Consider the following 18,527-nt stretch of genomic DNA (forward strand, 5'->3'; position numbering starts at 1 on the left):
CCGGCCCGGCCCACGAGCACTTTCCCAGGAACTCGTTTTTCAAAGCAGAGCGGGAAGTCGCGAGATAGAGCTCCAGGGCGATGTTCATGCCTTCTCTCTCTCTACCTAAATCTTCTTCACCAGACCAGCTATCCTGCTTCCGTCACCGGCGGCGCGCCCCGTCCCGTTTCCGGGTTTCGATCGCCTCCCGAGAAGGAGAAGAGCGCTAGAGCGGCGCCCGACCCGAAAGCCCGCCTCCGCAATCCCTGCGGCGGATTCCGGATCTGCACGGCGGCGCTCCGATGATTGCAGCTCGCCGGAAGCTCGAGAGCCCCGCCGGGGACGCCATCTCCGGAGTCCGGTTCGCTCCCCGGTCCAACAACCTCCTCGTCTCTTCCTGGGACTCTGTGAGCGCGGTTCCTCTCTCCCAAATTAATGATTTTTTCTTTTTTTTCGCAGTATTTTAAGTTTTGTTTTCCTTCATTCGTTTGGGATTTGATGAGCTGTGCTCTGCGCAGTGCCTCAGGTTGTTCGACGCGGATAGTTCCGAGCTCAGATTAGAGGCTCCCTCCGAAGCCGCCCTCCTCGGTTGTTGCTTCCAGGACGAGTCCGTTGCTTTCGGCGTCGGCTCTGATGGTTCCGTGATGAGGTGAATCCGATTCGCGAGACCGTACTGGCAGCCGAGTTCTTTTTTTTCGCCTTTCTGTCTTCAATTACTGCGTTCTCTTTCCTTTTGCCCATCTGTTGATGCTACTGGTTCGTGCGTTTGTGCCTCTTCGCTGCTCGAGCGAGTCGATAGATAATTCTGTGGAATTGGGCTTCTGAATTAGGGAGGTCAACAGCTCACCATCATCAGGAACTTGGATTTTCTTGCTAATTCGGGTGTTTGAAACTTAGTAAATGTTCTAAACTTAGGCTTGTGAGCGTGGCATCTTTTTAAGATTTAGACTTTACATGGTCTTGCTCTAAAGTGTGAGCACGAGGTTGGGTCGATCTGCCCTTTTGAAGTTCTTGGCGGTTACTTCTTTGTTCCCTACTGTTTTCGTGCAGCCCTTAATTGTAGAGTCAGGCTTGTTGGGGTTGCTGACATAAATGTCTTGTCGGTCAGTACATCAGATTCCTAAACAATGTGTGGTTTAAGTTGTTGCTTGAACATTCGGAGGAGTGATGACAAGGTTAATGCATGGGAAATGAGTTCTCTCCCTAAAAAGCTTGGTTTGCTTTCATTCGGTTATGTAGTTCTTCCTTGGGGTCTATTGTCTAAGTGGTATAGCATCTTATAGATGTAAGGGGAGTAATTTTTCTTACGTTTGACTGCCTCATTGGCTGGATTTCATCTTTAGTAAGATCCTTTCCCCGAATCATTTTGGAAACTGTATATAGGTACGATTTGCACTCTGGAGCTCAGGACACGATTGGAAGTCATGCTGATATAGCAACCTGTATTGAATGCTCTGATCAAACTTGTAAGTTCTCAACACTATCTCACCCTTGATGTATCAGATACTGAACATATTTCTTCCATTAAAGGTAAAAATCTCTTCAATGAAGTCATTTCCCTGGCATCAATTTATGGCGTGGGCTTGTAGAGAGGTTTAAATCTGGAACTTGAAGCTTGTTTTACACACGAGACATCTGGATCTAAATAATTATGTCAATAGCAAGTTTGTTGAAAGATTAAAAATCTTCCTTTGTGAAGAATAAGATGTTTCAGGCTCTCAGTTTTTAAAATCTCCTTTTCCTGTAAGTGGCACTTAGGGTGGAATGTGAATACAATTTTCTGTAAGAAGCTCTAATTAGGTTTCAATTCAACTTGCACGAAAGTTGTAAATCTAAAGGGACACAGATTCCTAGTTGTTATGAAGTGTTCTTATTCCATCTTTAGCTTAGTGCTGGTCATCAACTGTGCGTTTGGTATTCGACAACCTATGTAAAAGAGAACTCACAGACAGCTTACTTCCTGATTCTATGCCAAGTGATTTATCCCCAGCACTTTTGGAGGTCTTCACAGGATTCTGACAAGTAGCTAGCAAAAAAGGAGATCAAATGTGACGTCAGATTCTAATTTTTCTGGTCACTCATAATCACAAGATTTTCTTGTCTACTTATGATATTCTTTTGCACTTGCTGTTGTGTCTTGGTGCAGGTCAAGTGATTACAGCTGGCTTAGACAAAAAAGTAGTTTGTTGGGACATGCGCATCGATAAAGTTATTGCAAATTTAATTAATGCAAATGGAGAGGTGGAGTCCATCTCATTATCTGGGTGTAATCTAATGGTTGCAATTGGAAATTCAGCATATGTGTACGATTTGCGCAATTTAAAAAGACCACTTCAATTGAAAGAATCACCAGTTGATGCTCGTATAAGATGCATAAGCTCGTGTGTTTATTTCAAAGGTATGTCTAAGGACTACCCTAGGTATGAATATGGCTCGAGTGTTATACCCTATGTGAGATCATGGAAGGAGTAACTTTGATGCTTTAAACACACCTTCACGGTGGTGTCTTTGCAGGATTTGCCGTTGGATCAGTTGATGGACGTGTAGCTGTTGAGATTTCTCCGTCATCCAATTCAAATGACAGCAGGTCAGTAGAATGCTGCACTTCTTCAGCCGTCAATACTTGGTCATGCAAACATTAAAACTCTAGGATTACAGGATAATTATATAAAGTTTCATTAAACTAAAATCTGTACTGATTGTTCTAGTCTGACAATCCACGTTATATACCAGAGCCATTGTGCATCAAATTCTTGGAAATGCACCATATTTGTGATTGATGACTTTTTTTGGTAGAAAAAGTATTATTTAATCATAATTAGATTATTTCACTATGAGAAATCTGAAACGTTACTGGATGTTGTATATGATTTTGGTTAAGAAAGCCTACTTGAATTTTCTAGCATCAATACAGTGTAAAATTGCACTTGTCTTTTGTCTTACACTGACTCAAAGTTCCTTTATTCCCCTTTATGTTTCTCTTGCCAGACTGCGGCATATGTATGGCTTAAAATACTGACATGTCGAGTTATATGCCGTTGTAGCTACACATTCCGGTGCCATCCGAAGGCAAAGAATGGAAGAAATCACTTGGTATCGGTGAATGACATTGTATTCAATCCACTGTATGTGAAATTCCTTTAGTAGCTGATCTTAGCAATTTATGTGAATTCATAGTCGTATGGATGTTTATGTAGGGGCTTGGGTTCTTTTGTGACTGGTGATGATGAAGGGTATGTGGCTATATGGGATGCTCGCAATAGGAGAAGACTACTTGAGGTGCTATTCATGTGATCCTGTATTCTGTCCAGGCGAATTAGTGAAATTCTTGTCATTACATGATTTGGTAATTCTTTTGGAATGTGCCTCTGGTGATACAGAGGTCAATACATCTACTATGATCAGGGAACTGATTTTCCACCTTGGTAGATTGTACTGTATATGTTCACCAGAAATTTGGAAATGGCATTTTTATGATGGTTGAAGACTTGTTTTTGTCCATCTTATGAATTGTTGGCCTGCTGTATCCAGATTCAAGTTAAAAGAATTGCATCATGTCTTGACCAATGCGTATCTGCACCTTGCCACATGAATTTCCTCCCATTTTCTGCTGTTTTTGTGCTTGCCCATTTTTTCTTTCTGTTAGTAGCAATGGGCTATTTAGCATATCTCACTCCAGCATATTCTGCTTTCAGCTAACCAGATTTGGAAATAGCGTGGCGTCTTTGTCCTATAGCCATGGGGCTCATCTCTTGGCAGTTGCGTCAAGCTACACATACCAAGAAGCTAATGAATTGTAAGTAGAATTCTTTTGTCTCACTGTTCAGTTGAAGATAATGGAGCTTGATTAAAGAAAAAAAGGAAATATATATATATATATGTTTTTTTTTGGTTGAAAGACAAAAAGGATATGTGAAAGGCATCATATTAGATAGAATTGTACATGCATATTGGACCTTAACTGTGCAAAAGAATCGAGCCAAAAAGCGACTGGATCAGCTAACGGAACTTTCCCTCCTCTTATTCATGGTTTCCCTAGATGATATTGTGTTTGCCAACCTAACAGCTAAAAGCATTCCATGTCTTGACTTTTTGTCTGTGGCAAGGTTTTGTAATCTGTCGTGTCCTTGTCTTCTCCTAGCAGGGAGGAACTTCCTGAAATTCATATATTCGAAATGAATGAGCTTCGCTCCGGATCAGCTTCTGCTGGTAGTTCAGGCACCAAAATGCAGTCTATTTGATGCCAGACATGGAGGTTATGGGAATTATCTACGAAGCGTTCGCCGTCAGTTTGCTTGGACAAGCAGCAATCTTTGGCTTTTGCTATTGCTTTTGTTGTACTCTTCACGGGACAACACGTGTTGTCCCGTTGTATCATTACTGTTCTTCCGGATTATTGATCAACATAGCGCGCAAATGATCGCCGTGTACCTCGTGTTTCGCCGTCCCTTGTTTACACAGAGACTTGGACAAATTTCAGAGAAACAATCTGAAATGAAGGAATGGTCTTCTAGCATTCTGTGTAACAAGCTACACATGGATCTTCAACTGGGTAGTTCAGTGCAAGATTTAGTTCGTGATATCTTGTGCTCTAGCTCTCAGCAAGTATGATTTCTCAATCCAATGGTTAGCAAATAGATTCGCGTCCACTCACGTGTCAATCGCGCGCTATGAATTCGACAAACCAAGCAACATCATTTCGTCTTCGGATCTTGCATCTGAATGGACGTATGAACCATTAATTGGTACGACATTTGATAAAGTGAAGATCCTTAAAGAGGACAAAAAGGGGAAAAAAAAAAACCCTCTCGGCCCTCACAACAGCATTGAACTGAAACTTGATTTTACGGAGCATCATTGGTATCCGGCCTCTCGTGGCTCCGACAAATTTCCACGTGAATCTCGATATTGATTATAAATAACCGATCTCGACCCTCTCGTGACTCCGACAAATTTGGACCGTTAATATGACATAATCACACACGAATTTCGAGATTGATTATATATTACTGACCTCTTGTGGTTTCGATAAATTTGGACCGTCGACATGACATATCTTCATGCGGATCTTAACCTTGATTACATATTTGGATAGGTTGAATTTGTGGTAAGTCCAACCAATCACGATGATCACGGGTGCTTTAGTCGCAAGAAAGGAGGAGGAGGATTTGCTTGATTTTCAACAGCAGCCACGTGCGCTATTTTTGGCACCTCCTGTTTTGTCTTTTTCATCCGGCGAAATAGTGGAAGAGGGGGACGGACGGGAGAAGATATTTTTTGCCATTTCGCCGAAAAAAGGATCCAACGGTGGAAAACCGACCCGATCCAAATCGAGCAAACCCTAGGGGCTCCTTCTTCTTCTTCATTTTTCCTCCTCCCCCCCCTCCTCCTCTGATTTTCCACATTTGCTCTCTCTCTCTCTCTCTCTCTCTCTTCTCTCTGCGTTGCGATTCCAATTCGGCGGAGCCGCCATGTCGGACGAGGAGCACCACTTCGAGTCGAAGGCCGACGCCGGGGCCTCGAAGACGTACCCGCAGCAGGCCGGCACCATCCGCAAGAACGGCTACATCGTCATCAAGAACCGGCCCTGCAAGGTCTCCCTCCCCCTCCCTCCCTCTTTCCCCGACCTCGAAGAAACGGCGTGCCGTTTCTCTTCCTCCGTCGCGTCGAGCCGATCGACTGATCGGTGTTTCGATTCGCGTCGATTTCGCTGTGTTTCGGTCGATTTTCTGCTAATCGTGCGCTAAAAATTTGTTTTTTCGGGGGCCTCCTGGTGCGCGATTGCTGTCTTTTTTATATTGCTCTGTGGAGGAATTGGCGATTGGTTGGGGGTAGATCGGCTGTTTAGGCGATCGGGAGGCGGTGATCTTCGCAGATTTTAGCGGTTTCTCTTGCCGACGCGCCGCGAGTTTTGGTCCGCCGAGCTCGTATTTCGGTCTCGTTTCCTGATAATCACGATCCTTGTTGCTCTACCGGTTCGAAAAATTCCCGCTTGATTGTGTGTTTGCATTGATTTTTCTCTAGCAAAGGTAAAACGTCGGTACTTGTCGAGATAATTATGGACTGGTGTATTGAGACGGAGGATCTTGAAAACATGAAGCGAGTGAAATACTGGGGACGAATCTAACAGGAGGCGCGAGCGCTGTAAATTGATTGTCTACATGATTTGACACGTTGACCTCCACTTTGAAATAATCAGCATCTAATCATTTTGCCTTGGCATGTGTTGCCAACACAAGTAATACCGTACGAATTACCACCTGTATCGAAAATCTGAACTTTTCTAGTCATATACCCCTCTTCCTGTCTTTGAAGTTTCCGTGCAACTCTAATTTTATGAGCTGCAACTTCAACTATATGTTTTCTGTGCACGAGAATGTTTATGTCATCTGGCTAAGTAGCATCCTTACACCAATGTTTGTTGCTTGCAGATTGTTGTCCCGTGCTTATGAGTTGTTTGACTTTGATTGGTCTATGTACCCACGGCCTTGGCTAATACCCTTTTTTCCAACTCTTTTGGCTTCACTGTTTTTGCTACAGTTTGTTCGCATCTGATGCGAAATTGTGAACTTTCTGGTCTGATGATTGGCTTTGTACGGATATCTCCATTTTCACTGCAGGTTGTTGAGGTTTCTACTTCCAAAACTGGCAAGCATGGCCATGCTAAGTGTCATTTTGTTGGAATTGACATCTTCAATGGCAAGAAGCTTGAAGATATAGTTCCATCATCTCACAATTGTGATGTATGGATTTTTTAATTCTAGTATATCTTCCTTATACTTAAATATATTTTCTATTTCTAATTAGCCTGATATCTTTATACTGCTTTTGTAGGTTCCCCATGTCACTCGTACTGATTACCAGCTGATTGATATTTCTGAGGATGGATTTGTAAGATCATATTTAATTTGGTTTAGTCTGCCTTTTTGTTTTTATATTATATGGAGCCACTCATGGGGCTCTGCTAATTTCAGTTGAGTCTGCTGACTGAGAATGGGAGTACAAAGGATGACCTGAGGCTTCCAACCGATGACGCTCTGCTTGGACAGGTCAGTCTACTTCAATGTGAAATAAGATCTTGAGATTTTCTAAATCTTCTTCTTGATGGGTGGTTGGTTCGCATATGAAGTCAACATTTCCATTTCCTGGACTGTTACTTCCAACCTATTGCAATCAGCCTTCTGTAAAGTAGTCTGTGTCTGACTCGATGCTGTTAGTTTACATGCTTCTTTTTGAGTAAAGATTCTTCAAAAAGATCTCCCAGCAGCCTTTGGTACCGTCAACCATTGTGTTCTCTAGATTTCCAGCAACCTCATGATTTCTTCTTTTTCTTGTTATGTCATGTTACCTTTTTGTTTACTCATCACTTATTGGTGTTTATAATGTGTTTCTCCATGAGCTCCACAGATCAAGGATGGATTTGCTGAAGGAAAAGATCTGGTTGTCACTGCTATGTGCTCCATGGGAGAGGAGCAGATCTGCGCTCTCAAAGACATTGGTCCCAAGTGAATGTACCCTAGTATATTCATAATATGCTCAGAGCTGATTAGATGAAGGTTTCAGCTTTGCTTTTATGTTGGTTGGACAACTAGGGGTTGAGATCTCTGGTGATGGGTTAATGAGATGTGACCCCTACTTATAAGAAGCATTTTGACATTGATTATTTTGTTTATGTGACACTCGTGTTCTCTGAAGAACTATGTGTGGATCATTTGCCTGTCTTATGTTGTGGAGAATGTTAATTAAATGGCTCGCAAAGGCTGTATAGAGGCATTGTTGCACCACATTCCTCGAAGTTTGTCGCAGCAAAAGTTAGTTGTTAAGCACTGCATTGCTGCCTTTTTTAAATTCTGTTTGCTGTATCTTTTGGCTGTATCTTTTCACCAAAAGATAATGCAGTAACTTAAGTTTGGTGTTTTGGAGCAAATGCCTTATCCATCGTTTGAAAGCTGATTTGCAGATGGGCACCAGCTGGTGAACCTAGCTGTTTCCTTGACTGCTAAATGCAGGAAAACTATTCAGCCCATGATGCTAAAGAAAATTGAAAATTGCTTGGATACGGCTAGTTTATGACATTGGCTTACTGGCTGATTTGGTGTGAATAGTTTGTAACTAGATATTTAGCATGTTTAGCAAATTAGATTTAATATACAACTGAAAATGTCAACCGGTGGATGTGAACTCCGAGTGTTTACTCTGATGAGGCTGTTTTATGTTTAGCACCGTGACTTGGTTCTACTGCCAGTCTGGCATGAATGAGGGTCTAGGGAAAATCTATGCCGAGGACGATACTGAAGCCAATTAAAGCTCAGTGGTCTTTTTATGAGAGATGTCTAATTAGCGTTTGATGGGTCTGCCCCTTTATAAAATTTATAGGAGCAGCTGCATTTAATGGGGCTTGAGCTTCTGAAGTTGATCTTTTGGTAGGATCTCCTTTTATTAAGGTAGTAGATTATGCACAAAGATCGGCACAGCACATCTGAATTGTTTGGATACGATGGGGCTCTGGTTTCTCTTTTCAGTAAACCCCATTGTCATCTCGACCCCCTTGCTTAAATGATCGAGACCGGGTGGCGATTATTTGGTAGTCTTGAATTGCGTGGCCACAGTGTCACTTCTCCTCAGCATCAAACGCGCATCCTTGGCATCAAATTCGCTGCTGTACAATCCGAAGCTATTGGTCTGGCTCGGGCTAAAAGCCAAAATCCTTGGTACGTGGTGTCCTATTTGTGAATGTTGATACCTAGCAAGAGGTTCGGCGTAGGTGACACGGTGTGGAGCGTCGGAATGTGTCGTCAATCATTGAGGCTCCTGCCCTCGAGTTCGGATCCTTCCCCTTTCACTGTGGGAAAAATATCCAAAACAACTTTCCCATAGTGCTCGTACCAGATGCGCAGTTTGCCCCAGAACGGAGGCAAGACATGGTGAAATGGTGTTTCAGTGGCCATCATCTTTGCCCATCGAGTTAATTCTCTAAGGTACAACGATCACGGGGCCGATCCGAGATCCTCTCTCTGTCTCTCTGTCTCTCTCTGTATCAAAGTAAATCTTGAATCCGGGCCTACGTGGTGGCACGAAAGTAGTCATGGCGTGAGCGCAAATAAAAGCTCACTTCGATTGCCAGTTTGTCGTTGTTAACTGGTTGTACGGAACCCCAACCCCACATGACCCCCATATCTAAATGCAATCTTCTGCTCCTGGTCCCCAGAAGCTCTGCATATTCCCCAAACCTTAATATCCGGGCAGCTTGGAATATCTGAGCATGAGGATCTTCTTTAATTTTATTGCAGATGCTCGCCATCATCTGTCGTGTCAGTAGGAAACAGAGAGGAAGAAAATTCCTCACCTTAGACATGGCGCTTCCACCTTTAGGAAAATGTTTCCACTTTCGGGCCTCTTTTTTCCCCTTCTTTTTAGCCGTCGGGCGTACCGTAAAAAAAGAAATGCGCAGATGCCAATCATCCGTTTGCGTGAGTCCAAACGCATGCCACTGCACGATGTCATGCCGTCTGTGGCCGTCGCGATGATGTTGTGTGGCCTGAATTTAGAGATTGTTCCGTGAGACTTTCTCGAACACAAAATCTATTGGATCGGATCCAAAGCTCTGTGCGCACGCCTACATATTTTAGTAGTTCAGAGATTAACAAGCCAAATGGCAGTGCAATAGTAAAAGGCGTCCACTTCATTCAATTCGGTCACGCATTTTTATTTACACTTTTGAGTAAATTTCTGAACCGCTCATACTGCATGCCTAGGAGATTTTGTGGGCGCCGGCAACTGAGCATGACCGGACCTCCGAGTCGCAAGTGGTGCAGACATCCCCACGGAAGGGATCGGTACGAGCTTGGATCGGAAGTGATCATTTCTAATCTCTCTCTCTCTATAGCAACATCAATCCCCGCACATCTCCTCGTAAAGAATAAGGGGGAATGGGCAACACGTTCTGAGTGTGATTTTTGCAGTAACTTTTACAGATTACACAGCCGGAACTAAGTTAAAACTCCGTGCACGGGCGATGACTTTAGCTCCGCTCCAAAAGTCCAAGCATGCCACGCCATCATTTATCACGCCCTAAGACTATGCGTAGGCATGTTCAATAAATGAAAAGAAAGGCTATTAAATTTATCTTGGAACAAGCCCTAAGCGGCTGCTTCCCTGCAACTTCTCGATGCTAATATATACATAAATATTTTCCCCCCTCGAGAGTCTACGTGCCCAAAAGTCCACTCGTGCATCGAAGTCGTCGGGGACAGGGTCGTAAATTCGATGGGGATGGGGGGGTTCCCCAACTTGCATGGCATTCGCCAATCACGTCCCGCTTTGGGCGCACGCTCTCGGGATATTTCCGTCTTCTCGAGAATTGTTTAGTATTTCGCAGTTTGATTCTGGAAAGTAAAGGAACTCGAACAAGGCAAAGACAATCTCTCTCTCTCTGTCTCTCCCCCCGATGCGGCGTGGACTTCTTCTTGATTTTCCTTTCGATTCCGCACGACAAATACCCAAAAAGGTTAAACTCATCGAAATCTTGAAAAGTAGAGGCGAAAAACAGGCCGAGCAGACATTGTCTTTCCCTGCCTTTCCAGACACAGAAAGTACGAGAAAACAAAAGGGAAACGACCAGAGAGAGAGAGAGAGAGGGAAGGAGAGATTTTCGTTTCGTTTGTCAGGATGGCGGGCAACGACCAACCGCCGCCGCCGCCATTTCACGCCAGGCCAACGGCTCCCGCGCGCCCCTCGCTAGCCCTCCCCCGCACCCCTCCGTTGACTCGCTCTTCGCCAGCTCCAGCGGCGGCGGCGGCGGTGGTGGCGGGGGCTGGCTGGGCGGGATGGGCTTGGGACTCAGCCCGGGCCCCATGACCATGGTCTCCCACCTCTTCCCCGATGGCGAGGACTGCAAGTCCTTCTCTCAGCTCCTCTCGGGCGCCACCGCGGCTTCTCCCACGGCTCAGTATCTCGGCTTCTCCTTCCCCTCGGCCAGCAGCGCGCCCGAGAGGACCGCCGTCCTGCCCCCAGGAGAATTGCGTTTCAAGCAGAGCCGTCCGGATGGATTGGCGGTCACGCAGCCGCTGTTCGCCATACCACCGGGGCTGAGCCCGGGGGCTTTGCTCGACTCCCCCGGGACCTTCCATCCTGTTCCGGTAATCATTTTTAGCGTAATAGGTCTTGTGCGTTTTACTTTTTCCAGAACACATGGATGTTTACAGCTGTGGCTAAGCTTAGTTGGATTTCATCCGTCTTGCTGAGTAACGTTCGGTACAAATTTAGATTCGTGGCTAGTAAGGAAGACAATGTTCCTCCATCAGAGATCCAGGATTTGGCGAAAAGTCTCCTCTAATGCTCAAGAGAGGCGCTAGTATTGTTCAGCCTTTAATTGATGATCTTGCTTCGAACACTGATCTTGATATGTAAGTTGCCATATCAGCTACCTTTTTAACCGATTGATTTTGCGGCTTTTGCAGGGGCATCTAGGAATGTCATACCAACACGGCTTCCTCCGCATGGGCACTCAAGGTTTGCAAGCTCAGCCTCATCACGTCCAATCCGGGTATGCATCGGCATCTTCCTCGACCGCTGCACTATCCTTAGGAAGGATGCAGTTTCCGCCCTTTGCAGTGAGCACGTCGATGATGAACCAGCAGAACCTGTCCTTGGAAGGACCGAAAATTATCGAGTCAGAACCCATCGACTTCTCTCGCCCCGATCAGAGACCTCCCGTGTCTTCATTTGCCATTGATAAGCCTGCCGATGATGGCTACAATTGGAGGAAGTATGGTCAGAAACAGGTCAAGGGAAGCGAATTCCCTCGGAGCTATTACAAGTGCACGCACCCTACCTGTCCCGTCAAGAAGAAGGTTGAGCGCTCTCTGGATGGCCAGATAACCGAGATAATCTACAAGGGACAGCACAATCATCAGCCCCCCAAGGGCAATAAGCGCGCGAAGGACTCTGGAGCTGCCAATGGGAGTTCAGACGTTGAGGAAAGTTCTCAGATTCCCCTTGGATTGATGCCTCAGGATCCGGAATCTAGCCAGGTCACACCTGCACAGTTCTCCGGGACCAGTGACAGTGAGGAAGTTGGCGATGCTGATACTGGAGCCGATGAAGGAGATGAGGATGAACCTGAACCAAAGCGACGGTACTAACACCGACAATACTAACGAGTATTATTAGTATTTCATGATTGAGCGGTTTTTGTGGGATGCTGATGAAGACATTTTCATTTTTGTGCTGCAGAAGCATGGAGGTAATGGCTCCGGATGCAGGATCTGTGCATAGGACCATCACAGAACCGAAGATAATCGTGCAAACGACGAGTGAAGTCGATCTTTTGGATGACGGCTATAGGTGGCGCAAGTATGGGCAGAAACTTGTCAAAGGCAACCCTTATCCAAGGTGTGATGATGACTTCTCTAATTATCATTCGTCTATTCGAGCTGAATCCAAATTCCATCCGAGATAGTCCCTCTGTTCTCCTTTTTCCTCAGTCCAGATGTTGTTGCTAGTCGTTATACTATTTCCGTGTGGTTATGAACTGATTTTCAAATTGCACAGCAATTTCCGATACTCTAACAGACTACCAAAGTTCACCAGCCATGGACCATGGTTACGCTGTCCTCGTCGATCATACTTGCCATGTCCCTCGCTTATCGAACAATATTTTCCATGCCGCATAGTGGATCATTCACAGTTCCGACCTTGCTGGACAATAAGGCAGCATGAGCATATTTCTTGAAGCCTGAATATCGTCATTGATGTTACATAACAATGAGCTATGACGGCATGCTAAATCCCTGGTCACCATTTTTATCTGTTATTTTCTATTTAAAAGTGTGGATTTTGACAACTTTGAATTCACCGTTTGCACGAGATTTTGGTGAAAATGATTAAGTAAACAGGTGATGATTTAGGTATACAACTTGTCGCTACTGAATCCTGCCTGACCCTTCTGTTCCACTTCCTTCAGTATCTTCCTCGTCTGCAAATTTTAGACGGTAAAGAAGTATCAGCATATGTTCCATAGGCTGTTCACACTGAAAATGATTGGGGCCACCTCATCCAGTTTTTTCCTCTCTTTCGGGAGAGGCGGGTGTATGAAGTGGAATTCATAATGCAATTGAATTTGCGAGATCATTTTAGCGTTGCAATGTAAAATAAGCATATTATACATTTGATGCTGTAAAATTAGAACTTCAAGCTACGCATTTGCAATGAATTGCCGCTTTAATTATGGTCACTGACTTTTTTAATCTTCTCTCTTTAACACGCAGGAGCTACTACAAATGCACAACTACAGGATGCAATGTCCGGAAGCATGTCGAGAGGGCTTCAAGCGACCCTAAAGCTGTCATAACGACATACGAAGGCAAACACAATCACGATGTTCCGGCTGCTAAACCGAGCAGCCACAGTGTCGCCAACAGCTACGCCTCACAGTCAAGACAGCAACAGAATGCAGAACTGGAGAAGCATGCCATGTTCAGAACCAGTGCGCAACAGCAGCTGACGTCCCGTTTACGTCTAAAGGAAGAACAGCTAACCTAGGTTTCCTCGTCTGTGACCCCCGGAATGTGGTGCAAGTAGCGCAGAGATCTGTTTTTGAAGGAGGCTATGACCAAAAGTTAAATTTACTTTGCTCGATTTTCCTTTTCATACTGGGAGGCTGCAGATTTTGGTCAATGCCAATTGCTCTGATTTTTGCACATATTGAATAATACATTGGGAGAAAAGTCGGAAAAAGCCGCTTCGAGGGCGAATCGCCTGGGTCCGAGAGCTCTGGGGTACTATTGTGCTGTAGTGTTAAGTGGTTAGAACCCTTAGGCTTTTTTAACATGACTTGATTTGAGATTGTTTCACTTGGCTGCGCATTCTTTCTGTACATGGAAACGTAAGTGCTGTCCACATAATTTGTTTGGTGTTGCAGATGACTCTTGAGTGAAATTTCTGGTGTTTTCTCATTCAACAACTTGTTCTGAAACTCATCATATCCAGGTGGAAGAGTTCATTCATGGCATTTAGAACGTGGCTATTCCCGAAGTGGTAAGCCCAAGAGGCTGAGAAACCCAACTCCAAAGTTGGAAATCCAATTTGAGGTCACGATTTGAACTGCAGGCCCACCACTAATATTCTGCATCTCCCTATACACAAACTCTTGAACTCTTTGTATGACTGTATGGAATGGAACTGTTAATACTCAGGTACAAGAACCATAGAAGGTAAGAGAGCGAGTGCACAGAGATCGACACGTCGGTTTCAAGAGAGTAATCGACCGTCGTGAGCCGCTTTAATCATCTTCGAGTCACTGTTTCGTCTAGGGACGGCAAGGGCCTGACGAGAAAGCTAAATTGGTTTTATTGCGGGGGACCCGTTCGGGTTTGGTAGATAGATTGATGAAGAACAGGTAGGAGAGAGAGAGAGAGAGAATGGGACTGCGTGGGACCATAGCAATTGTTACATGGAAGGAGTTTGATCATCAATGGAGTCACATGCTTGCCCCAAAGTCGAATGATGAAAGTCATCCCCACTCAAATATTCCATGCTTTCGATTTCACAGTGGATGAGAGAATTGCCATCACTTCCGCCTTTAATTCCCACCCGACGGCCCTACAAAATTGAGAGATTAGACTTCTCTTTTTGTTTTGCTAAAACAAACCTTCCATTCCATCGTGGCAGTCTAAATATCACAAGGAGGTACTAGAGCCTACATGAAGATGATAAATTAAGGAAAACTTTGCCAACACTATATTTTTGAACTCTAGATGGGAGATCGTTAAAAAGAAAAGAAGATGTGGTTTCTATCTAATGAAAAGCCTATTTTGCATGCTTGTGAGTAATGACGTTACTAATTCTATTGGTCCACTTTGAGCTTCATTTTGGGTTGTTGCTAAATAGGAAACGAGAATTTGAGACGAAATGATGAATACACTAAAGGCACAAGCTATTTTCTTGAATAGCGTCAATTAACACCTTGCAATCACTTTCAAAGACCGCTTTGTGAGTACTGAGAGACTGAGTAACTTTATAAGTTAGAAGAATCCTTGTCTTGTCCACACTTTGAAAACTAAGCCCCTTTTCAATCGCGAAGTAATACCTATGGCCATTTTGTTATCCTTCCATACATTGAACTTTAACTCTTGGTTTCGTAGAGGAATCCAAGAGTTTGTCCTTACCCTAATAGAATTCGGTTCCTTACTTGGCTCAACTTTGTTCTCCTTCTGAAATATATTTAAATATTTCCATGAAATCTTGTATGACCAGCTGAACTACCCTAAAGAGAATTGCTGCATTGAGGGTAAAGAGTTTGTAATCCAATTCCATTCTTTATGATATTTTTCATGGATAAAGAAAAGTGATTCACCATCTCTTCCATAAGTTCCAAGCAAATGAGATGATACCATATGAGCTTTGTCTCCCCAAAATTTGGGCTAGAGGTAATGTTGCGGACAAGTGTACCGAATTTTCCTCCAAGGATCCACACGACAGGTAAGAAAGGCACGGGATATGGAGCAATTGAAACAAGTTAGCTCCACAATGCGAGACATTAACTGTTGTCCTCCACAACATCATTACATACCGCTCAGGAACTCCACCTTTCCAGATACCGTTCCAAATTCTAGCTGACATAGAGAGCTATTCCCGGATGGCAGTACTCTTTATGCCAATCTCTTCCCGATTGGGCTAAAGGTTGGATCGGGGAAGTTGTTGCCATTTTCAGTTTGTGACCGGACGAGTTTGTAAGAGGATTTAACGGAAAATTTTCCACCAGTAGCTGGATGCCAAACCGGTTTGTCCACCCAAATGGAGCCCGGCTCATGAATTTGAAGAATGGGTTATACTGAGGCCGGGCGAAACGTTGGATTTAGACTCCTCAGTTGTGGGGTAATATGGCAAAAAGAACAACAAAAGGAGAGAGAGAGAAGAAATGTCTCCTTTCCATTTTTGTTCTCTTAATTTTCCTGGTTGGAATGAAAACGAAAATCCAGGCAAGTCCGCGCTGGCTCGTAGCGCCGTCGCCAGAGGTGGGGGAGACGGAGACGGAGACGGATAGCTCGCGAGGGGTACCCTCCAATCGAGTCGCTCCAAGGGGGTGGTGGTGGCCGCTCACGGGTTCGAAGAAGTTGCTCCGTTCCGGACAAAAGGACGCGGCGTCGTATCCGGTTTGGACGACGCGGGCCGTCGCCATTGGCGTAGAACACCGCTCCTGCAACTTTAATTTTTGTACTTATTATTAAAACGACGTCGGGTTCCTTGCCCAGGTCAAACGTAACCCTCTCTCTCTCCTGATGTTTGTTTGGTCTTCACTCTTCAGCTCCTTTCCTGAGATCTGCAGATTCTCTGTTCCCCCCCCCCAGTCCCTTTCTCTCCTCTCTCTTCTTCTCGTGCTCTGCTGTTGCTTTCGCGATACGCCAGCGTCGCGGTGTCTTTCTGGATTGCGTGCCGTCGTGCCGGACCGAACGATGAGATGTTTCCGTAGGATGAAACCGGGACGATGAGGTGCTGGGATGCCAGGCACGAGCATGACCCATTTTTTTTCTTTTTTAAATTTCTTCCTGTTTTTTAAAAGCTCAAGAAAATGATTTTTCCATGTGAAAACGCCATTCGAACCGGACAACATCGGTCATTTCAATAACGAAAACCGAGCTTATCTGTTATCTTGGAAACCCAAAAAAGCAAAAAAAAGAATTTAAATTAGGGATGTGATTCTGTTTAATCTAATTCTGCGTTGATTGAGGGAGAGTTCTGTGCCGAAAGGCCCCAACCCTCTTTTGTTTAAGAACACCCGCATTTTCTACTTCTTTGCAACGAATATTGACAGCGATTATGAAAGTTTGTATTAAGAAAAACTATTAGAAAAAAAGGAAGTAGAAGTCACTAAAAATTCTAAATCATATTATTACACATTTACTCGAATTTTTTTTTTTTGTGATACAAAAATTTCCTAAACTTGTACCCATATTATATTTTTCTTTTTGACTTGTACGCTAAGAATGGATACGCAACAACTAACTTAAACTATAGGCATAAGAGGGTGGATCAAGATTTGAATCATGGCATTCCCTTTTCGATTTTTTTGCATCTCAATTCAAGTGATTATGTCTGTTTTCTAGTCCCGTGAATTATCTCATGGGTGCGGGTTTGTTGACACCCCCGTTTTCGCATGCGATAATCGACTATACATGGGCGGAGTGCTAGAGTCGGTGTACTTTAAAATCGTTGATGGCATGCTTGCTAACATATTAAACTTTTTGGGGATAGAAAATAAAACGATTCGTCAATCACTCCACATTTCTTTTTTCTTTTTGGGTGTTTTGATTCTAATTTTTATATCCGGACAGAGGGTGTTTTGGGAATTTTGGTGTGCTCTCAGACCTGTCCAAGCGGCGACAGAGGGTGATCCAAAGAAGTTAATGCCGCCGAAGTACCGTGTCAGTAAAATACAGTTGGCTTTTTGAAAAGTCCACTCACTTTTCAAATAATATTAAAAAAGGTGCAAACTAAATAAAATAAAATAAAATAAAATAATGGATGGTCCACCGTAGATTTCGTGAAAATCAAAACTCAGGATCACGTACTTATCTTCTATTAGAAAAAGGGTCCCAAATATTAAAAAAATAAAATAAAAGAGGAAAAATTAAAACGTTAGGTCAGAGAGAGCTTCGGGCCAATCTGGCTTCAGTAAACAAGTCATATTTTCTATTTTGATTTCCATACATCATTTGGAGAGAGAAATAGCACTAGAAAATAATTATTTCAAGTTTGAATAAGGAAAATCATTACCTCCTTTTTTGTCTGACTATGATTGAGAGAGGAAACATTTTTCACAATTTTCATTTTGAGCGAGAACGCAACAAATTGTTAAAATGAGAATCAGGAATACCATAACTTGATATATTTCAAATTCTACGACTTAGGGTATATAGGGTGCATTTGTCTAACTAAAAAGTTTTTGATGACAGAAAATATTTAATGATTGGGGAGTGTGATTTATTTCTTAACAAGAGAAAGTCATTTCTCTCTATCTAAATTTCTCTTTCTTTTTAGTTTATGGAAAACTCTTTTGTATGCTGATTGGTTTTTCGCCATCTAAATATTGAAAAGTAAAAAAATTATCTTTAGAAAATAGTTTCCTTTTTCAAAATAATTAAGAGAAAATTTTGTCAGTTTTCTATTTGAAGTTCAAAACTTTACCATCTAATCCCGACAAGAAAATGCCAAACGCATCTTATCGGGCCTTTCAAAAAGCCCCCCAACACAATCTCGTCCCTGCACTACCCACGACGCACCATTAACCCTCTATCGTCCTTTTCTTACGTAAAGTCGCTCTCCCCCTCTGCGATTTTTCTTTTCTCTTTTTCTTTGGGGGAAAATAGATAAAAAAGATAATTAAAAAAACAATGTTGTAGCTATTGATATGATAATACCCTTTTCCATTTGCCCTTTTTCTTGCACGAAAGGATAATAGTATTTGACGATTTCAATCGTCTTTCCTTCTTCTCCGGCGACCCATTTTCTTCTACGGGCGAGCGACGGGATTTCAGCAAACATGATGC

General features: G+C 43.5%; 2 protein-coding genes across 2 annotated transcripts; both read left to right on the top strand.

Annotated features, from left to right (window-relative positions):
• Positions 1 to 228: 228 nt before the first annotated feature.
• Positions 229 to 7,802, top strand: LOC104455744 (mitotic checkpoint protein BUB3.3). Its single transcript, XM_039317870.1, has 14 exons — positions 229 to 386; positions 498 to 628; positions 1,363 to 1,445; positions 2,126 to 2,377; positions 2,494 to 2,566; positions 3,024 to 3,104; positions 3,177 to 3,258; positions 3,675 to 3,775; positions 4,121 to 4,214; positions 5,325 to 5,573; positions 6,600 to 6,722; positions 6,814 to 6,870; positions 6,954 to 7,028; positions 7,387 to 7,802. Exons 1-14 carry the CDS (start codon positions 282 to 284, stop codon positions 7,486 to 7,488), a joined length of 1,608 nt encoding a protein of 535 aa, XP_039173804.1. The 5' UTR covers positions 229 to 281; the 3' UTR covers positions 7,489 to 7,802.
• A 2,548-nt stretch (positions 7,803 to 10,350) lies between these two features.
• Positions 10,351 to 13,939, top strand: LOC104453915 (probable WRKY transcription factor 3). The gene is made up of 4 exons (XM_010068568.3): positions 10,351 to 11,117; positions 11,439 to 12,115; positions 12,214 to 12,372; positions 13,248 to 13,939. Exons 1-4 carry the CDS (start codon positions 10,806 to 10,808, stop codon positions 13,519 to 13,521), a joined length of 1,422 nt encoding a protein of 473 aa, XP_010066870.2. The 5' UTR covers positions 10,351 to 10,805; the 3' UTR covers positions 13,522 to 13,939.
• The last annotated feature ends 4,588 nt before the right edge of the window (positions 13,940 to 18,527 follow it).

This window comes from Eucalyptus grandis, chromosome 7 (genome assembly GCF_016545825.1).
Source record: "Eucalyptus grandis isolate ANBG69807.140 chromosome 7, ASM1654582v1, whole genome shotgun sequence".
In the NCBI taxonomy this organism is placed as follows: Eukaryota; Viridiplantae; Streptophyta; class Magnoliopsida; order Myrtales; family Myrtaceae; genus Eucalyptus; species Eucalyptus grandis.

Bases quoted from the DNA above. Each gene is read 5' to 3' on its own strand.
- LOC104455744 (XM_039317870.1), top strand. From the start codon at position 282: ATGATTGCAGCTCGCCGGAAGCTCGAGAGCCCCGCCGGGGACGCCATC. The intron at 3,259-3,674 runs GTGCTATTCATG...TTCTGCTTTCAG, and splicing joins ATAGGAGAAGACTACTTGAG to CTAACCAGATTTGGAAATAG. The intron at 3,776-4,120 runs GTAAGTAGAATT...GTCTTCTCCTAG, and splicing joins TACCAAGAAGCTAATGAATT to CAGGGAGGAACTTCCTGAAA.
- LOC104453915 (XM_010068568.3), top strand. From the start codon at position 10,806: ATGGGCTTGGGACTCAGCCCGGGCCCCATGACCATGGTCTCCCACCTC. The intron at 11,118-11,438 runs GTAATCATTTTT...CGGCTTTTGCAG, and splicing joins GGACCTTCCATCCTGTTCCG to GGGCATCTAGGAATGTCATA. The intron at 12,116-12,213 runs GTACTAACACCG...TTTGTGCTGCAG, and splicing joins GAACCTGAACCAAAGCGACG to AAGCATGGAGGTAATGGCTC.